This window comes from Pan troglodytes, chromosome 11 (assembly GCF_028858775.2).
Source record: "Pan troglodytes isolate AG18354 chromosome 11, NHGRI_mPanTro3-v2.0_pri, whole genome shotgun sequence".
Lineage (NCBI taxonomy): Eukaryota > Metazoa > Chordata > Mammalia > Primates > Hominidae > Pan > Pan troglodytes.
Genome location: NC_072409.2, coordinates 7,283,119 through 7,302,573, shown reverse-complemented (window position 1 = coordinate 7,302,573; position 19,455 = coordinate 7,283,119). Strand labels below are relative to the sequence as shown.

Sequence of the window (19,455 nt, the reverse complement as noted above, 5' to 3'; positions counted from 1 at the left end):
GGCATCTGCTCTGCATCCGAGCTACATGTTGTTCCTATGTGCCTTTCTACCTCTTTCTCTATTGACAAACTAAGAGGAAAGCATACAGCTTTAGGGGGACACTTATTCAGGAGGGAATAATTTTCTTTTTTCATGGTGCTAAGTAGATAATACTAGTTAGCATGTATTGAGTGTTTACTATGGACAATGCACAGATGATGAAACCAAGATAACTGAAACTGCCCAGGTTTTACCACTAATAAACCTTGAAACCTTGAACCTGGGCAGTCTGACTCAAGAGCCTGTGCTCGTACTCAAGAGTCTGGTTTACAGTTCATGCAGGTTTACAATTCACTCGGGTTTGCAATTCCTGCAGTTGGGTAAGTGACAGAGAGAAAGACGAACATGTAAGTGTAGTGTGGGATATGTTGCTATGGGACCACAGGTGAGGGAGCAGACGAGCCAGAGAAAAGAAGTATTTGTGATAGGCTTTAAAAGAAGAATTGTTTTTGGCTGGTGGGCACAATTGGGAGGGCATTCCAAAGAAACAGCAGCAGCTAACGCAGAGGTGTGGTTGTATCTGAAGTGATCAAAGGAAAGAGCCTCCTGTAGTCATCAAGTATTGAGTTGAAAGTTACATTTGCTACTAAGGTTACTTCTACTTCTCTTGAATCAGCTTGGCTCTTTTAAAATTACATTTTCTCTTTTTCAGATAGGACATAGACCCTTATCCACAAATTAATTTTTTTTTTATTTTAAAAATTTCAATAGTTTTTGGGGAACAAGTGGTGTTTGGTTACATGGATAAGTTCTTTAGTGGTGATTTCTGAGATTTTGGTGCACCCATCACCCAAGCAGTGTACACTGTACCCCAATGTGTAGTATTTTAGCCCTTACCGCCCTCTCTCCTTTCCCCCCAAGTCTCCAGAGTCCATTGTATCATTCTATCTATCTGTCTGTCTGTCTGTCTATTTATTTATTCATTCAGAGACAGTCTCACTCTGTCACCCAGGCTGGAGTGCAGTGGCGTGATCTTGGCTCACTGCATCCTCTTTCACCGTGTTGGCCAGGCTGGTCTTAAACTCCTGACTTCAAGTGATCTGCCCGTCTTGGTCTCCCAAAGTGCTAGGATTACAGGCGTGAGCCACCGCGCCTGTTCCGTTGTATCATTCTTATCCCTTTGCATCCTCATAGTTTAGCTCCTGCTCATAAATGAGAACAAATGGTGTTTGGTTTTCAATTCCTGAGTTACTTCACTTAGAATAATGGTCTCCAGCTCCATCTATGTTGCTGCAAATGCCATTATTTCATTCCTTTTTATGGCTGAGTAGTAGTGTGTGTGTGTGTGTGCGCGCGCGCGCGCGTGCGTGTCACATTTTCTTTATCCACTTGTTGATTGATGGGCATTTGGGCTGGTTCCATATTTTTGCAATTGCGAATTGTGCTGCTGTAAACATGCGTGTGCAAGTGTCTTTTTCATGTAATGACTTCTTTTCCTCTTGGTAGATACACAGTAGTAGGATTGCTGGATCAAATGGTAGATACTTTTAGTTCTTTAAGAAATCTCCATATTGTTTTCTATAGTGGTTGTACTAGTTTACATTCCCAACAGCAGTGTAAAAGTGTTCCCTTTTCACCACATCCACACCAACATCTATTATTTTTTGATTTTTTAATTATGGCCATTCTTGCAGAAGTAAGACGGTATTGCATTGTGGTTTTGATTTGCATTTGCCTAATAATTAGTGATGTTAAGCATTTTTTTGGATGTTTGTCAACCATTTGTATATCTTTTAAGAATTGTCTGTTCATGTCCTTAGCCCACTTTTTGATGGGATTGTTTGTTTTGTTCTTGCTGATATGTTTGAGTTCCTTATAGATTCTGGATATTAGTCCATTGTCGAATGCATAGTTTGTGAAAATTTTCTCCCACTCTGTGAGTTGTCTGTTTACTCTGCTGATTATTTCTTTTGCTGTGCAGAAGCTTAATTAAGTCCCATCTATTTACCTTTTTGTTGCATTCGCTTTTGGATTCTTGGTCATGAACTCCTTGCCTAAGTCAATGTCTGTAAGAGTTTTTCTGATGTTATCTTCTAGAATTTTTATGGTTTCAAGTCTTAGATTTAAGTCTTCGATCCATCTCGAGTTGATTTTTGTATAAGGTGAGAGATGAGGATCCAGTTTCATTCTTTTACGTGTGGCTTGCCAATTATCCCAGCACTATTTGTTGAATAGGGTGTCCTTCCCCCACTTTATGTTTTTTGTTTGCTTTGTTGAAGATCAGTTGGCTCTAATAATTTGGCTTTATTTCTGGGTTCTCTGTTCTTTTCCATTGGTCTGTCTGCCTATTTTTGTCCCTGTACCATGGTGTTTTGGTGACTATAGGCTTGTAGTATAGTTTGAAGTCAGATAACGTGATACCTCCAGATTTGTTCTTTTTGCTTATTCTTGCTTTGACTATGTGGGCTCTTTTTAGTTTTATATGAATTGTAGGATTGTTTTTTCTAGTTCTGTGAAGAATGATGATGGTATTTTGATGAGAATTGCATTGAATTTGTAAATTGTTTTTGACAGCATGGTCATTTTCACAATATTGATTCTACCCATCCATGAGCATGGGATGTATTTCTGTCTTTTTTTTTTTTTTTTTTTTTTGAGACGGAGTCTTGCTCTGTCACCCAGGCTGGAGTACAGTGGCACGATCTCGGCTCACTGCAAGCTCCACCTCCCGGGTTCACACCGTTCTCCTGCCTCAGCCTCCTGAGTAGCTGGGACTACAGGCGCCTGCCACCACGCCCGGCTAATTTTTGTATTTTCAGTAGAGACGGGGTTTCACTGTGTTAGCCAGGATGGTCTCGATCTCCTGACCTCATGATCCACCCGCCTAGGCCTCCCAAAGTGCTGGGATTACAAGCATGAGCCACTGCGCCCGGCTGAGCATGGGATGTATTTCTGTTTGTTTGTGTCGTTTCCATTTGTGTAGTCTATGATTTCTTTCAGCAGTGTTTTGTAGTTTTCCTTGTAGAGGTCTTTTGCCTCCTTGGTTAGGTATCTTCCTAAGTTTTTTTTGTTGTTGTTCTTTTTTTTTTGCAGCTATTATAAAAGGGGTTGTTGTTTATTTGATTCTCAGCTTGGTCGCTGTTGGTGTATAGCAGTGCTACTGATTTGTGTACATTGATTTTGTATCCTGAAAGCTTACTGAATTCATTTATCAGATCTAGGACCTTTTTGGATGAGTCTTTAGGGTTTTTTAGGTACATGATCATAACATCGGCAAACAGCGACAGTTTGACTTTCTCTTTATCAGTTTGGACGCGCTTTATTTTTTCTCTTGTCTGATTGTGCCAGCTACACAAATAATTTTGAAAATACATTTAAACATAATAAGATCTCTCTACAGATGTAAACTGCTTTTCCTAGTGTATAGCACATTATCTCCATTTGTAGACATACTTAATTGAATGCCTCAGTTTTATTTTATTTTTTTTTAGGAGACAGAGTTTTGCTATGTAGCCCAGGAGTGCAAAGGCTATTCACAGGCATGATTATGGTGCACAAAAGCCTCGAATTCCTGGGCCCAGGTGATCCTCCTAACTCATCCTCCTGAGTAGCTGGGTCTACAAGTGTACGCTACCACGTCTAGCTGTTTTTTTTTTTTTAATTTTAGACACGGTCTTTCTCTGTTGCTTGGGCCAGAGTGTGTGGTGCGGTGGCACGATCCTAGCTCACTGCAGCCTCGAACTCAGGCTCAAGTGATCCTTCTGCTTCAACCTCCTAAGTAGCTAGGACTACAGGCACACGCCACCATGTCTGGCTAATTTTTAAAATTTTTGTAGAGATGGGGCCTTGCTGTGTTGCCCAAGCAGGTCTTGAACACCTGGGCCCTAGCACTCCTACTGATTTGGCCTCCCAAAGTGCTGAGATTACAGGTGTGAGCCACTGTGTCTGGCGTTTTTTTTTTTTTGTTTGTTTGTTTGTTTTGAGAGAGAGTCTCACTCTGTTGCCCAGGCTGGAGTGCAGTGGTGCGATCTCAGCTCACTGCAACCTCCGCCTCCTGGGTTCATGCAGTTCTCCTGCCTCAGCCACCTGAGTAGCTGGGATTACAGGCGTGCACCACCACTCCCAGCTAATTTTTGTTTTTTGTTTTTTGTGTTTTGTTTTGGAGACAGGGTCTCACTCTTTCACCCAGGTTGGAGTGCAGTGGCATGATCTCAGCTCACTGCGACTTCCACCTCCCAGGTTCAAGAGATTCTCCTGCCTCAGCCTCTGGAGTAGCTGGGATTACAGGCGCGCGCCACCACACCCGGGTAATTCTTGTATTTTTAGTAGAGATGGGGTTTCACCATGTTGACCAGGCTGGTTTCAAACTCCTGGCCTCAAGTGATCCACCTGCTTTGGCCTCCCAAAGTACTGGGATTACAGGCATGAGCCACTGCACCCAGCTCTAATTTTTGTATTTTTAGTAGAGATGGGGTTTCACCATGTTGGCCAGGCTGGTCTTGAGCTCCTGACCTCGAGTAATCCACCCGTCCTGGCCTCCCAGAGTGCTGGGATTACATGCATGAGCCACCATGCCCGGCCTGTTTTTTTGTTCAGAGACAGAGTCTTGCTCTGTTGCCCAGGCCGGAGTGCAGTGGCGTGATCTCAGCTCACTGCAGCCTCCGCCTCCTGTGTTCAAGTGATTCTTGTGCCTCAGCCTCCGAAGTACCTGGGATTATAGGCGTGCATCACCATGCCCAGCTAATTTTTGTATTTTTAGTCAAGGCGGGATTTCACCATGTTAGCCAGGCTGGTCTGGAACTCCTGACCTCAAGTGATCTGCCCACCTCGGCTTCCCAAAGTGCTGAGATTACAGGTGTGAGCCACAGCGCCCAGCCACCTGGCCTGTTTTTAATTTTTGAGAATCAAGTTGCATAGCCGTGAAGGTTAACAGTCGCCCAAAATTTAAATAAAATTATTGCAGGCCTATAATAAGTTAAATAGCTAAAATTTTAAATAATGACAGATTCAGTTTTTAGTGCTGATAGTGTTCTTTGCTTTTGCAAACAAATGAGTATTTCTCAAATGGGAAGATGACTTATATGTTCTATGCTGTGAATAGATAGGTTTAGAATTACTTTCAGCAGCGTTTTGTCTCCATTACAGTTAATTTTATGGGTGGGAGAGCAAAATCTAAATGGATGCACTGTCTGAGTACCAGAATGGAATGGAAAATTCCCAGACCATGGAACTGAGAAATGAGAATTAAGCAAGAACATTTGTTCCCTGGGGGCCTACGCAGCCACACCCATTCTGTTTCCCTTTTCATTGTGCCACCTCTGCCTCCTGGGTTCAAGTGATTCCCCTGCCTCAGCCTCCTGAGTAGCTGGGATTACAGGCACCTGCCACCCTGCCTGGCTAATTTTTGTGTTTTTAGTAGAGACGGGGTTTTACCATGTTGGCCAGGCTGATCTTGAACTCCTGACCTCAAGTGATCTGCTTGCCTCAGCCTCCCAAAGTGAGGAGCCACCACTCCTGGCCAATTTTGTTTTTCATTTTAATTATAAAGTTTTTTTATGTAACTTTTTAATTTGTATACATTATTAGAGACAGAGTCTTGCTATGTTGCCCAGGCTGATCTTTAACTCCTGGCTTCAAGCAGTCCTCCTGCCTTGGCCTCCCAGGGTGTTGGGATTATAGGCCTGAGCCACTGCACCCGGCCTCATTTTAATTATATAGTTTTAAAAATCGTATTAAAACCTATTCTGTTTTCCTTGTTCATTATGGTTCTTAATATAGAAGTATTTTAGAATTCTTTTGACTGTTTTGATACATCTTCCCCCAAACTATCAGAAAAACAAGTTATTTGCCTTTTAATTCTTTTCTTATAGGAAATTCGGCGCCTTCATCAGTATGTGAAATTTGCTGTCCAAGATGTGAATGATGTTCTAGACTTGGAGTGGGATCAGCATCTGGAACAAAAGAAAAAACAAAGGTGAATGAGATCTCTCATCTGCAATGTGTTGGAATAGATATTGCTATTGCCATTTTAAAAAGGTTATTTAGGAACATATGAAAATCCCCGGCCGGGTGTGGTGGCTCACGCCTGTAATCCCAGCACTTTGGGAGGCCGAGGCGAGTGGATCACCTGAGATCGGGAGTTCGAGACCAGCCTGACCAACATGGAGAAACCCTGTCTCTACCAAAAACACAAAATTAGCCGGGCATGGTGGCACATGCCTATAATCCCAGCTACTATGGAGGCTGAGGCAGGAGAATCGCTTGAACCCAGGAGGCGGAGGTTTCAGTGAGCTGAGATCGTGCCACTGCCCTCCAGCCTGGGCAACAAGAGCGAAATTCCCATCTCAAAAAAAAAAAAAAAAAAAAAAACAAGAAAGAGAAAATCTCTACAAAACGTTCATTCTTTTTAACAGTCATTCTACTTGAAATATTTTTCTACAGAAACAACAAATGATACTCAGTAATTTACGTAAAATAATTTATATTGTAGTATAATTTATGATAGTGAAAAATCGGATTCAGCCTAATTATCTAAAGGTACAGGAGTGGCTAAATAAATATGGTCGCTTTTTTTCTTAACTACAGAATACCCTGTAACCATTGACTAGCATGTTCTCCAATAAATTATTTAATATATTGAATACATATTCTATGTTCTACAAAATGTATGAATATATAACTATTTCGCTATAATTATTAGATGTAATATAAAAATTAAGTAAAAAGACAAAAGCATATTGGCTAATAAGAATGTGGAGGTACAAAAGTAATAGATGTAACAAAATATTCGTAGTTATATCTGCAAAACGGGATTAAGGAGAATTTTCCGTAATACTCTTCTGTATATTTCACATTTTCTTTTTTAGAAAACATTTGTAATTAGTGTGGATAATTAAAAAGATGAGAGAAATGATGGCAAAGTAATGGGAAAACCTTTTAGCATAGTTTTTTATCCCTAGATATTTGGTTTTAAGCCACATGTTTTCCACAAGGAGTAGAATGTCATGCACCATGAGAGCATGAAGTGCCCATTAGAAATTTGAAAAATGAATCAGCCTGAAATGTTAGATTTCTGAAACACCTACACTTGATTAATGATTAGCTAGCCCTGTATGAAGACAAACCAAGAAATGGTCTATTTGATGTACTTTTCAGTGGGACAACCTGGGTGTGATATCAGGGACGGGACTATAATATGCTTATAATTTAGTAAGCACAATTCAATAAATTACATTGTGTTATGTGGAGAAAGGCTAAAAATCCCAACTGGAGGACCCTCAGCTTGCAGCATAGATAGGTATAGGGAGATAGAAGTGAGAAGCTCTCCTCCCCCACTATCTAAGGGGAGAATTCTGTGGCCTGTGGACTGGAGCACTTGTCTCCATGGGCAGTGGGGCCCCATTAGAGAACTAGCTCACACACCTGGTTCTGATTCATGTTTAACCATATGGTTTGCTTTCCCACAAGGGAAACAATGGGCTAACCTGACAGTGGGTACATTCTGCTCTGCTCAATGGTTGTATTTCTTTTTGGTAATTAACAAGTTAGCCTTGTAAGAAAGTGCATGATGCTTAAAGAGAAGCCCAGCTTTTTTTTCCTTTGTAACAATTCTGTGGATTTACTACTTATGCTTTTCTGAGTTCTCTTTCTGCAGAGTTCAAATTCTTAAATCTGTACAATTTTCTATTTTGATAGCACTTCTCTGTTTTAGGGCCATCCCTGAATATTACCTTGAACCCTATTGAAATGCCTTTTCTTTTTTTTTTTTTGAGACTGAGTCTCGCTGTGTCACCCATATTGGAGTGCAGTGGCGCGATCTTGGCTCACTGCAACCTCCGCCTCCGGGGTTCAAGCAGTTCTCCTGCCTCAGCCTCCTTGAGTAGCTGGGATTACAGGTGCGTGCCACCACACCTGGCTAATTTTTGTATTTTCAGTAGGGATGGGGTTTCACCATGTTGGTTAGGCTGGTCTCCAACTCCTGACCTCGTGATCCACCTGCCTCGCCCTCCCAAAGTGCTGGGATTACAGGCGTGAGCCACCGCGCCTGGCCTGAAATGCCTTTTAAAAATTATATGTTGAACTACCTTGTTACCAGAGGCAGTCATTCAGTCAGCCCTGAACTCAAAGAGATAATGGGAAAAAGGGAAATAAATCCAGAGGTTTCTGTTTAGCAAGCATTTTTCGTTCCATGATTTGTGTTGAGGTAAAATATACATAGAGTCACTTGTTGCTTAACATGCGTTCTGAGAAGTTCATTGTTAGGCGATTTTGTCATTATATGATCATCATAGAATGTACTTACACTATGTGTACTTATGACCTAGATTACATCGCCTATTGCACACCTAGGCGCTTATGGTGTATAGCCTGTTGCTCCTAGACCACAGTACCATACAGCAAGCTTGTCCAACCCACGGCCTGCAGGCTTCATGTGGCCCAGGACAGCTTTGAATGCAATCCAACACAAATTCGTAAACTTTCTTAAAACATTCTGAGATTTTTTGTGATTTTTTTTTTAAGCTTATCAGCCAGCATTAGTATATTTTATGTGTGGCCCAAGACAATTTTTCCTCCAGTGTGGCCCAGGGAAGCAAAAGATTAGACACCCCTGCTGTACAGCATGGTTTTGTACTGACTACTATAGACAATTATAACACAAATCACTAGGCAATAGGAATTCAGCTCTACTGTAATCTTATAGGATCATCGTTGTATATGCAGTCCATCATTGACCAAAATGTCGTTATGTGGCACATGACTGTATTGACATACCATAGCAAAGAAAATTTGGTTTATAACTGATGTGGGATTATTCCTTTTGTTTTTATATGTATGATTTTTCCTATCCCCTCTGCAAATTAATGCAGTCAGAAAAAAATTTCAAAGCTACTTAAAGATTTCTACTGAAAAGCGGAAGCAAATAGACCTGTCGCCCTCTACAGTCAGACCTACTTCCCAGAGGCAGCTACTTGTTTTAGTTCTTTTGGACAGGTTACCTTCCTGATGCTAAATCTTATGCTGTCCCACTATTTCTTGACAATAGTCTGAAGAATTAACTGACTCCCATAGACTTCCAGTGAACCTTTTTTTTTTAATTGAATATAATTTACATTCAGAAAAACAGATAAATTCTAAGTAGAAAGCTGACTGGCTTTTCCCCTGTTCTTGACTCGCACCTCACTCCTGCCCTTTTCTTCCCAGGGCCTCTCTCAGGTTTCACCTAATGTATGCTGTCCTTTGCTACAGGACTGGCCTGCCTGTTTCCAGCTGTTTTCTCCACATTCCATTTTATCTTCATTAGGCTTTCATCTCCTTTTTATTTTCTGGTAATTTCTTAATGGTTCTTGTCCAGTGCTGGTTCTCCATTTTATCATTTTCACTGTTACCATTGTAGTCTTGTTTGTTTTTTTACTGGGAGATTCCTTTACTTGAACCATTCATGTTTAATTCTTTTCTCATTGTTGTCAACAGGCACCTGCTTGTGCCAGAGCGAGAGACACTGTTTAACACCCTAGCCAACAACCGGGAAATCATCAACCAACAGAGGAAGAGGCTGAATCACCTGGTGGATAGTCTTCAGCAGCTCCGCCTTTACAACCAGACTTCCCTGTGGAGCCTGTCCTCGGCTGTTCCTTCCCAGAGCAGCATTCACAGGTGTGGAGAGGACTTGCACTCAATAAATATGGGTGAATGAATGCATGAACATTTAGGGAGTCTCAGAGTGGTTCAGATATGGGTTTGCAAGTGACTCTGTGTCTCTCACCTGTGTAATCCTGGTCAGGGTCCCACCCTCTCTGATCCTTTGTTTCTTTGCCTAAAAAATGAGGATGACAATACCTGCTTCGTGGGATTGTTGGAGAGTTAAACTAAGTCTGTAAAATATTACACTGATGAAATGGGTGCTGAATATATCACAGCAAGTGATACACCATAGTAACAGTGTCATGGTTTGATTGAAAATCAGCTGATAGGATTAAGTTGACTGACTTGTTTCTGAAGCCCAGATTTGCCATTCTGCTTGAATGGGGGGACTTTCAGACCCTGGCAGATTGACAGTTTGCCTTGAGTTTACCAAAATGGTTTTGTGTTTATGCTTTTAGGCCAAATGTATAAATTTTAATTACTTTTTCTACTGAGGCACCATCATGTTGTGTTTGAGGTGGAGATGGTATATAATATGATTGTGATCTCACTTCTTTTAGATTAATTCCGTCAGTTGGTCAGATGGCATGTTTATATATTGGGGATATTCTCATGTCTTGCATTTATATTTAAGAGGATAGTGTACCCCCGACAGCCTCAGATCTTTCAGCTCCTAGTTGGTCTGTATCTAACACTGTTCTGTTTCAGTTTTGACAGTGACCTGGAAAGCCTGTGCAATGCTTTGTTGAAAACCACCGTAGAATCTCACACCAAATCCTTGCCCAAAGTACCAGGTAATTGCATCCTTCCCAGTCTTTTAACTCCCTTTATTCTCTTCCAAGTACTGATATCTTAAAAACTGAGTCTTAATCATTTATGGGTTTATGGATTTCTTGCAGCCAAACTGTCCCCCATGAAACAGGCACAACTGAGAAACTTCTTGGCCAAGAGGAAGACCCCACCAGTGAGATCCACTGCTCCAGGTAAAGAGAACCAGTAACTGGGCCTGTACATAGTGATAGGGTGCGGTAGGGTGTGTGTGTGCGCGCGCGCACATGCATGTGTGCACGTGTGAGCTAGGGTGCTGTGTATGTGTGTGTAAGTGTGTGTGTGTTGGTTCTTAATAGGGGATAGAGAAAATGTCTCCAGAATCTGTTGTTAATCTGAATAGTGGAATAAGAACCAGCTTATATATACTTGATGAAGCAGCAAAGTAGTCGTTTTGGCTTTTACACTGTTTTCTGCAGTCCTCAAGTTTTATGGCACTGATTCACAAGGGTTTGAGATAGGCTGAGCTGGATCCTAGCCTCTGCTTTAGCCAGAGAAGGTTTACTTTTCTGATTTGTGTTGGGTTTTGAGTAAGTTTGCATCTGGGAAAAAGGTTTTTAAAAAAATAAATAAGTAATAGAAAAAAATAAAAGACGGAGTCTCCCCATGTTGCCCAGGCTGTTCTCAAACTCCTGGGTTCAAGTTATCCTCCTGCCTCAGCCTCCCAGAGTGCTGGGATTACAGGTATGAGCCACTGTGCCTTGCCGAAAAAGGCTTCTTTTATGAAAAAAGAAGAAAAAAATAAGATTAAGCAATGTTGATTAAAAATACTTGCTTAAAAATACTTGATTAAAGAAGCCATAAATTTTTTTCCCATTACATTACCTAGATAATAACTTCAATTTAAAGAAAAATGTGTGACAAACAATTTTAGGCATAACTGCTTTGTTTTAGTATCCATATCCAAATTTTTCTTTGAGATTCTGTTTTCAGTTAAAATTTTTTTATGCCAATAACAAATGCTTTTGGTAATCAGAATAACTGAAAGAAATTTAATCTTACTGATTTATTTTTCTGTACTCACATAGAGCTAAATTAGATAAATAATAGTCACAGACAAGTTAATTTTCAAATAAATTTTTTTTACCTGAAGAATACATTCTCTTGGTAGGTCATTGGGAAAAATATGGAAAGTATAAAGGAGAATAAAAAATATTAGCTGAGTGCGGTGGCATGCACCTGTAATCTTAGCTCTTCAGGTGGCTGAGGCAGGAGGGTTGCTTGAGCCTGCAGCTGCAGTGAGCTATGGGCATGCCACTGCACTCCAGCCTGAGCAACAGAATCTCTAAAAAAAATTAAAAAGTTAAAAAATTACTCTCTCTCAACCCAGATATGGCCTCACTTAGTTATTTTGGTTTAGTTCCAAAGTTTTTTCTTTGCATATGTAAATCTGATTTATTTTAAAATGAAATTGAGATTATAACAGTTTTGTGTCTTGATTTTTTTCTAATTTAAAATTCATGAGCCCTTACTATTAAAAAAAAAAAAAAAACAAAATAAATGCTGGTGGTGAAGATATGGCAAAAATGGAAGCTTTGTGCACTATTGGTGGGAATGTGAAATGGTAAAGCCACTGTAGAAAACAGTTTGGTGGTTCCTCAAAAAATTAAAAATGTGATTACTGGATGATCCAGCAATTTCACTTCTGGGCATATACCCCAAATAATTGAAAATAAGGTTTCAAAGAGATACTTTTGTATCCATGCTCATGACAGCATTATTGGTAATAGCCAAGAGGTGGAAACAGTGTGTCTGTTAATGAATGAATGGATAAACAAAATGTCTGTCTATACAATGGAATATTATTCAGTCTTTAAAAAGGAATTTTTGACATGTTACAATATAAGTGAACCTTGAGGACATTGTGCTAAGTGTCCTCAAATAGACAAATACTGTATGATTCCACTTATATGAAGTATCTAGAGACATCAAATTCATAGAGATGGAAACAAGAATAGGGGTTGCCTGAAGGACTGAGGTGGGGGGTCATGGGGAGTTATTATTTAATGGGTATAGAGTTTCAGTTTTGCACAGGGAAAATAGTTCTGGAGATGGATGGTGGTGATGATTACACAACAATGCGAATGTACTTAATACCAGTGAACTGTGTACTTTAAAACACTTAAGATGGTAAATTTTATGTTACATTTTACCAAATTTTAAAAATTGGAAAAAATATTTAAACTTAAAATCTTAACCTTTTCCTCTGCCTTCTGTGTTTAAATATTCTTTGAACACGTGCCTTATAAAGACAGCACAATATTTCCTTGTATTAGAAGGCCATAATGCCTGTTGCTAATCTTGTTACCAAAATTTTCTCAGAACGTCTTTGTTCACAAATCTTTAGCCCACATCAGATTATATATTTAGATAGAGTCCTTACAAGTGAGATTTATGTAATTTACTTATTCATTCATTCAATAAATACGATTGCCTAGTTTGATCCAATCAGTGGTAAATAAGAGAAACATGGTCTCTGCCCACATGAAGCTTTTCATTTAAGAGGAGGAATTCAGACATTAAGCAGATAACTGCACATGATACTCATTTAATGTTAGTGTGCATGCTGGGAAGAATAACTCAGCATGTAAACACTTTGAATTTTTAAAATTGTGAAAAACAACACACATTAAGTGCACAAAACAAAAACGTATATCCCTGTAGCCTCTACCCAGGTCAAGAAACAGAATATTGCCGTTTTTTAGAAGCCCTCTTGCATACCCCAGTTTTCCTTCCTCCCGTAAGGCACGATTATATGGGCTTATGTGAGAGTTTTGCCTTTGCCTTTTTTTTTTAATTTGACATTTTTTGTTATTTTTAATTTATTATTTTGAAAAAATTGGAACTTCCAATTGCGAGTACAGTAAGCACCCACTTACCCCTCACCCATATGTTTACTACTGTTTGCCACAATTGTTGCTGAACTATCTGAGAATAAGCTGAAGACAACGCCCCTTATTCCTAAATATTTCAGCATGTGTCCTCCCAAGAACAAAGGTGCTCTCTTACACACCATAATACAGTTTGCAGGTTCAGGAAATTTAACGTATACAGTTATCTCATATACAGTTGATACTCAAATTTTGCCGGCTGTCCCACTTACCCCTACACGTTGATTGGATCTAGGATCCAATCCAGGATTCTGCATTGCGTAAGTTGTCATTCTCTTTAGTCGCCTTTTCTTTGTTTTCCTTCAGAGCTTTACTATGTAAGCATACCTCCCAAAACACTATAATTTGGTTTTGCCTGTTTTTGCATACCACATAAATCCATTCACTTAGTCTCTGAATGGGCTTCTCTTGTTCCACATCAGGCTTGTAAGATCCATCCGTGTTGTTGCCTCTAGCTGTTATTTTAGTTGCTCTGTATAGGATTCTATTGTATGAATATGCTGTATTTGTTTATTCATTTTCCTGTTGGACATGTGCTGCTTTCAGTTTATAGCTATTACAGAAAAGGTTCTGAATATTCCTGTGTGTGTCTCTCGGAGCACATGTGTACTTTTCATTTGGTTACATAGCTAGGAGTGGCATTGTTGGCTCATAGTCTGTCCATATGCTCAGCTTTCATAGACTCTGCCAGGCGGTTTTACTAAGTGGTTGTACTTTATCATCAGTAAATGAGTGTTACGGTTGTTCCACATCTTTGCCAAACTTGATATTGTCGGTCTTTTTTCTTTTAACTATTCTGGTAGGACTCTTTTGTAAAATGTTTTAACCATTTGGATATCTTCTTTTGTGGAGTACCGAATTAAATCTTTTGCTCATTCATTTATTATTGAATACTCTGTCTTATTGATTTGTAAATGTTTTTATCAATTCTGGAGACCAGCCTTTGTTGGTTTTGTGAGTTGCAGATACTCACTTTGCCTTTTTGTCCTCTTAATTATGTCTTGGTGAACAGAAGTTCGTTTTTGTTTTTGTTTTTAGAAACAGACTCTTGCTCTGTTGCCCAGGCTGGAGTGTAGTGGTGCAGTCATAGCTCACTGCAGCCCCATCCTCCCTGGCTGAAGCGATCCTCCTGCCTCAGCCTCCTGAGTAGCTGGGACTATAGGCACAGGCCAGGCCACCATGCCCAGATAATTTTTTTAGTTTTTGTAGGAACATGGTCTTGCTGTATTGCTCAGGCTGATCTTGAACTCCTGGCCTTACGTGATCTTCCTGCCTCAGCTTCCCAAAGCACTGGGATTACAGGTGTGAGCAACTGTGCCCAGCCTGGTGAGCAGAAGTTCTTAATTGTAAAATAGTGAGATTTATCAGCCTTTTCTTTTATAGTTAGTACTTTTTGTGTTCTGTTTAAGAAATCCTCTATCTGTAGGTAATGAAAGTAGGTATGTACCTTTATTATCTTCCAGAAACATTAAAGTTTGTCTTTCACAATTGGATCAACTTTATTGAGGTATAATTTACATATAAAACTCACCTGCTGGTAGCTGGATGCTTTTTGCTAAGTTTACAGAATTGTATACCCATCACCACATTTCAGTTCTAGAACATTTCCATCACTTAAAAAGTTTCCCCAAGCTTGTTTGCAGTCAATTCTTGTTCTACCCAAGCAACCACTGATCTGCTTTCTTTCTTCTTGGATCTGCCTTTTTAAAGAAATTGCATATATTATGGAGTCTGATAGTGTTTGGGTTTAGGTTCTTTCACTTAGCATGTTTTTGTTGTTCACCCATGATATGTACCATGTATCATTAGTTCATTCCATTTTGTCATTGAACAGTATTCCACTGTATATCTATATTTTGTTCACCCTATCAGTAATTGATTTTTGTGTGTGATATAAGGTATGGCTCATGTGTCATTTTTTTGTGTTTGGATATCTGCTTGTCCTAACACTATTTATTGAAAAGACTCTCCTCCCTGCTTAGCAGGGCCACTTTTATTATAAATCGTTTATCCGTATACATGTATGTTTGTTGGTCTCATACACTGATTAGAAAGCACTACTGCCACACTGCCTTAATTAGTGCTCAAATAAGTCTCAATACTGTTGCTAGATTCTAGAGGTGTTCTGTCCAATATGGTATTCTGCTTACATTGTTTTTTTTTTTTTTTTTTTTTTTTGGAGACAGAATCTCGCTCTGTCGCCAGGCTGGAGTGCAGTGGCACGATCTCAGCTCACTGCAACCTCTGCCTCCTGGGTTCAAGCGATTCTCCTGCCTCAGCTTCTTAAGTAGCTGGGACTACAGCTGCATGCCACCATGCCCAGCTAATTTTTTTGTATTTTTAGTAGAGATGGGGGTTTCACCGTGTTGGCCAGGATGGTCTCGATCTCCTGACCTTGTGATCCGCCTGCCTCGGACTCCCAAAGTGCTCGGATTACAGGTGTGAGCCACCACGCCCAGCCTCTGCTTACATTTAAATTAAATAAAATTGCAAGGCAAGGTGGTGCATGCCTGTAATCCCAGCTGTTTTGAGGAGGCTGAGGCAGGAGGATCACTTGAGCCCAAGAGTTCGAGACCAGCCTGGGAAAGGAGTGGTGAGACCCTGTCTCAGATAAATATATAAATTTTAAAAAGAAAAATAAGTAACATTTAAAATTTAGTTTTGCAATCCCAGTAGCCACATTTCAAGTGCTCAGTAGGCACATGTGACTAATGGCTACTGTAATGGCAAACACGTATAAAGAACATTTCATCATTGCAGAAAGTTCTACAATTCAGAGTAGGGGTTGGCAGATTTTTCTGTAAGGGGCCAGCTGGAGAATAGTTGAGGTTTGCAGGTGCTGTGGTTTCCATTGCACCTACCTAACTCTGCTGTTGTAATGGGAAAGCAGCCACAGACCATGTGATGAGAGGGGCATGTCTGTGTTTCAGCAAAACTTTATATTTCTGCAAAGAGACAGCTGGTCTATGGTTGTAGTTTTCTGACCCCTGCTCTAGAATGTTTTGGCTTTCTTGGTGTTTTACGTTTTCATATTAACCTTAAAATTGTCTTGTTAAATTCTACCTCCCTGTACCTAGAGTAGTCAAAACCATAGAGACAGAACTAGAATGGTGGCTGCCGGAAGCTGGAGGAGGGAAAATGGGGAGTTAGTGTTTCATGGGGATGAAGTTTCAGTTTGGGAAGATGAAAACGTTCTGGAGATAGATGGTAGTCACGGTTATACAACATTAGGAATGTATTTATACCATGGAACTGTACACTTTAAAATGTGACTATGGTGCATTTTATGTTATGTATATTTTACCACAATAAAAAAATAAAAAAGAAGGGAGGCAGGAGAATCGCTTGAACCCGGGAGGCAGAGGTCGCAGTGAGCCGAGATCATGCCGTTGCACTCCAGCTTGGGCAACAAGAGCGAAACTCCGTCTTTAAAAAAAGAAAGTCTTGGGAGAGGAATTTTGCCTTCCTCAGCCTTCAAAGGAAAGTTGAGATTTTTATTGGAATTGTATTGAGTCTCTAGATCAACTTGAGAATTGACATTTGTGCAGTAGTGAACTCTCAGTTCCTGAACTGGGTACAATTTGTATATTTGGGTGTTCTTTAATTTCTCTTAATGTTTTCTGCATAGGAGACATGCACATCTTTCGTTAGATTAATTGCTAAAAATTTAATTGCAAAAATTTGTTGCTCTTATAATGGTAGATTTTTTTTCCTTAAATTTTATGGTTTATGTTGGATGTAGTATAGAGAAATACCGTTGATTTATGTATATTTACTTACAGCCAACAACCTGGCAGAATTCATTTATTCTAACACGTCTGTAGCTGTTTCTTGGCCTTGTAACTATGGAAACAATGAAATCCTCCATGGATACTAATGGTGACGTTTCTGCCTTTCCAGTCCTTTTGTTATTATTATTATCATTATTGTTATTATTATTATTATTTTACCTTACTTCACTGGCTAGAACCTCCAGTGCAGCGTAAAAGTGTCGTGTAGCTATCCTTGATCTCAAAAGGAGCACTTTCTATAGTTCATCCTGAGATGTGAGGTTTGCTGCATCTACTGAGATGATCATATGACTTTCTATCCTTTTGTCACCCCACCCTCCCTGCCCTCAGTCATGTAGCTTTCTACCTTTCCTTATCTGACGTAGAGTGTAAACGGAATAAGATTCTTTAAATTTCAGTGGGACCCTCTTTCTAATGCCAGGCAGTTAGCTGCATCCTTGATCACAGCAGAGAGCAGCACCCATTAATGGTGGAGGCAGCACCATTGGCATAGTGAGCAGTCCATGCCCCATGCTTCTGTGAATGAGCATGCCCATTGCATCTTTCAGTTGATGGTAAATTGCCTCAGAAAGGTGAAGGAAGGAACTAAGAGTACCCTCATGTTACATAGGACCTTGGAGGTTACATAGTTATTCCAGTGTCTCTTTCTGTCTAGTTCTTGAAGGTGATGTGATTATTTGAGTCATCTTTTATTGTTACTATCAGGAACTATAATAGGATTTTAGAGAAATTATGGAGAGAAATTTGGCCCCAAGAAAACATGGGTTTGTATTAGTTTCCTATGGATGCCGTAACAAATTATCACAAACCTAGCGGCTTAAAACAGTACCTAGTTGTTATCTCACAGGAAGATTTTCTTTTTTTTTTTTTTTTTTTTTGTTATACTTTAAGTTTTAGGGTACATATGCACAATGTGCAGGTTAGTTACATATGTATACATGTGCCATGCTGGTGTGCTGCACCCATTAACTCTTCATTTAGCCTTAGGTATATCTCCTAATGCTATCCCTCCCTCCTCCCCCCACCCCACAACAGTCCCCAGAGTGTGATATTCCCCTTCCTGTGTCCATGTGTTCTCATTGTTCAATTCCCACCTATGAGTGAGAACATGCGGTGTTTGGTTTTTTGTCCTTGCAATAGTTTACTGAGAATGATGATTTCCAGTTTCATCCATGTCCCTACAAAGGACATGAACTCATCATTTTTTATGGCTGCATAGTATTCCATGATGTATATGTGCCACATTTTCTTAAACCAGTCTATCATTGTTGGACATTTGGGTTGGTTCCAAGTCTTTGCTATTGTGAATAATGCCACAATAAACATACGTGTGCATGTGTCTTTATAGCAGCATGATTTATAGTCCTTTGGGTATATACCCAGTAATGGGATGGCTGGGTCAAATGGTATTTCTAGTTCTAGATCCCTGAGGAATCGCCACACTGACTTCCACAATGGTTGAACTAGTTTACAGTCCCACCAACAGTGTAAAAGTGTTCCTATTTCTCCACATCCTCTCCAGCACCTGTTGTTTCCTGACTTTTTAATGATTGCCATTCTAACTGGCGTGAGATGGTATCTCATTGTGGTTTTGATTTGCATTTCTCTGATGGCCAGTGATGGTGAGCATTTTTTCATGTGTTTTTTGGCTGCATAAATGTCTTCTTTTGAGAAGTGTCTGTTCATGTCCTTCGCCCACTTTTTGATGGGGTTGTTTGTTTTTTTCTTGTAAATTTGTTTGAGTTCATTGTAGATTCTGGATATTAGCCCTTTGTCAGATGAGTAGGTTGTGAAAATTTTCTCCCATTTTGTAGGTTGCCTGTTCACTCTGATGGTAGTTTCTTTTGCTGTCTCACAGGAAGATTTTCTGTGATGATGGAAATGTTCTGTATCTTTGCTGTCCAACAGGGTAGCTACTAGCCACATGTGGCTGTAGAGTACATGAAATGTGGATAGTGCAATCGAGGAATTGATTTTTCATTAATTTGCTTTTGATTACTTTAAATTTAAATAGCCACATATGGCTACTGGCTACCAAATTGGCTAAGACAGCCGTAGCACATAGCATTGGTTTTTAGTGGCATTTGTTTATGTTATACTTACATTATGACAATAAAATCTTGCAGAGCCATGTGCACATGGGACACAAAAGTCAATAAATATTTGCAGAGCCGTGTTAAATAACTTGGGGAGGGAAGAAAAAGGGCTAGATTATTTTGTTTGGTTTTTGTTTTTTCCAATATACAGGAAGTATTCACTTGCATTCTGAAATTTATGATAGAAAGTTAACATGACATAAAGCCTTACTCTTCGAAGTCTAAACA

The 19,455-nt window shown here is 39.8% G+C and overlaps 1 protein-coding gene and 1 long non-coding RNA gene across 17 annotated transcripts in view; one reads left to right on the top strand and one right to left on the bottom strand.

Annotated features, from left to right (window-relative positions):
• NUP214 (nucleoporin 214) overlaps window positions 1-19,455 on the top strand; it is a 108,253-nt gene that overhangs the window by 28,010 nt on the left and 60,788 nt on the right. For all 16 annotated transcript variants that reach the window (XM_024345922.3, XM_054659184.2, XM_063788164.1 and 13 more), the window contains exons 18-21: window positions 5,850-5,953; window positions 9,451-9,633; window positions 10,330-10,415; window positions 10,521-10,604. In XM_024345922.3, coding sequence (XP_024201690.1) covers window positions 5,850-5,953; window positions 9,451-9,633; window positions 10,330-10,415; window positions 10,521-10,604 — 457 coding nt within the window. The remainder of the gene's footprint in view (window positions 1-5,849; window positions 5,954-9,450; window positions 9,634-10,329; window positions 10,416-10,520; window positions 10,605-19,455) is intronic.
• LOC107976803 (uncharacterized) lies at window positions 5,806-13,959 on the bottom strand. The gene is made up of 2 exons (XR_001721057.4): window positions 13,553-13,959; window positions 5,806-5,930 (listed from the first exon to the last, which is right to left on the bottom strand). It is a non-coding gene; the product is annotated as an uncharacterized LOC107976803 (long non-coding RNA).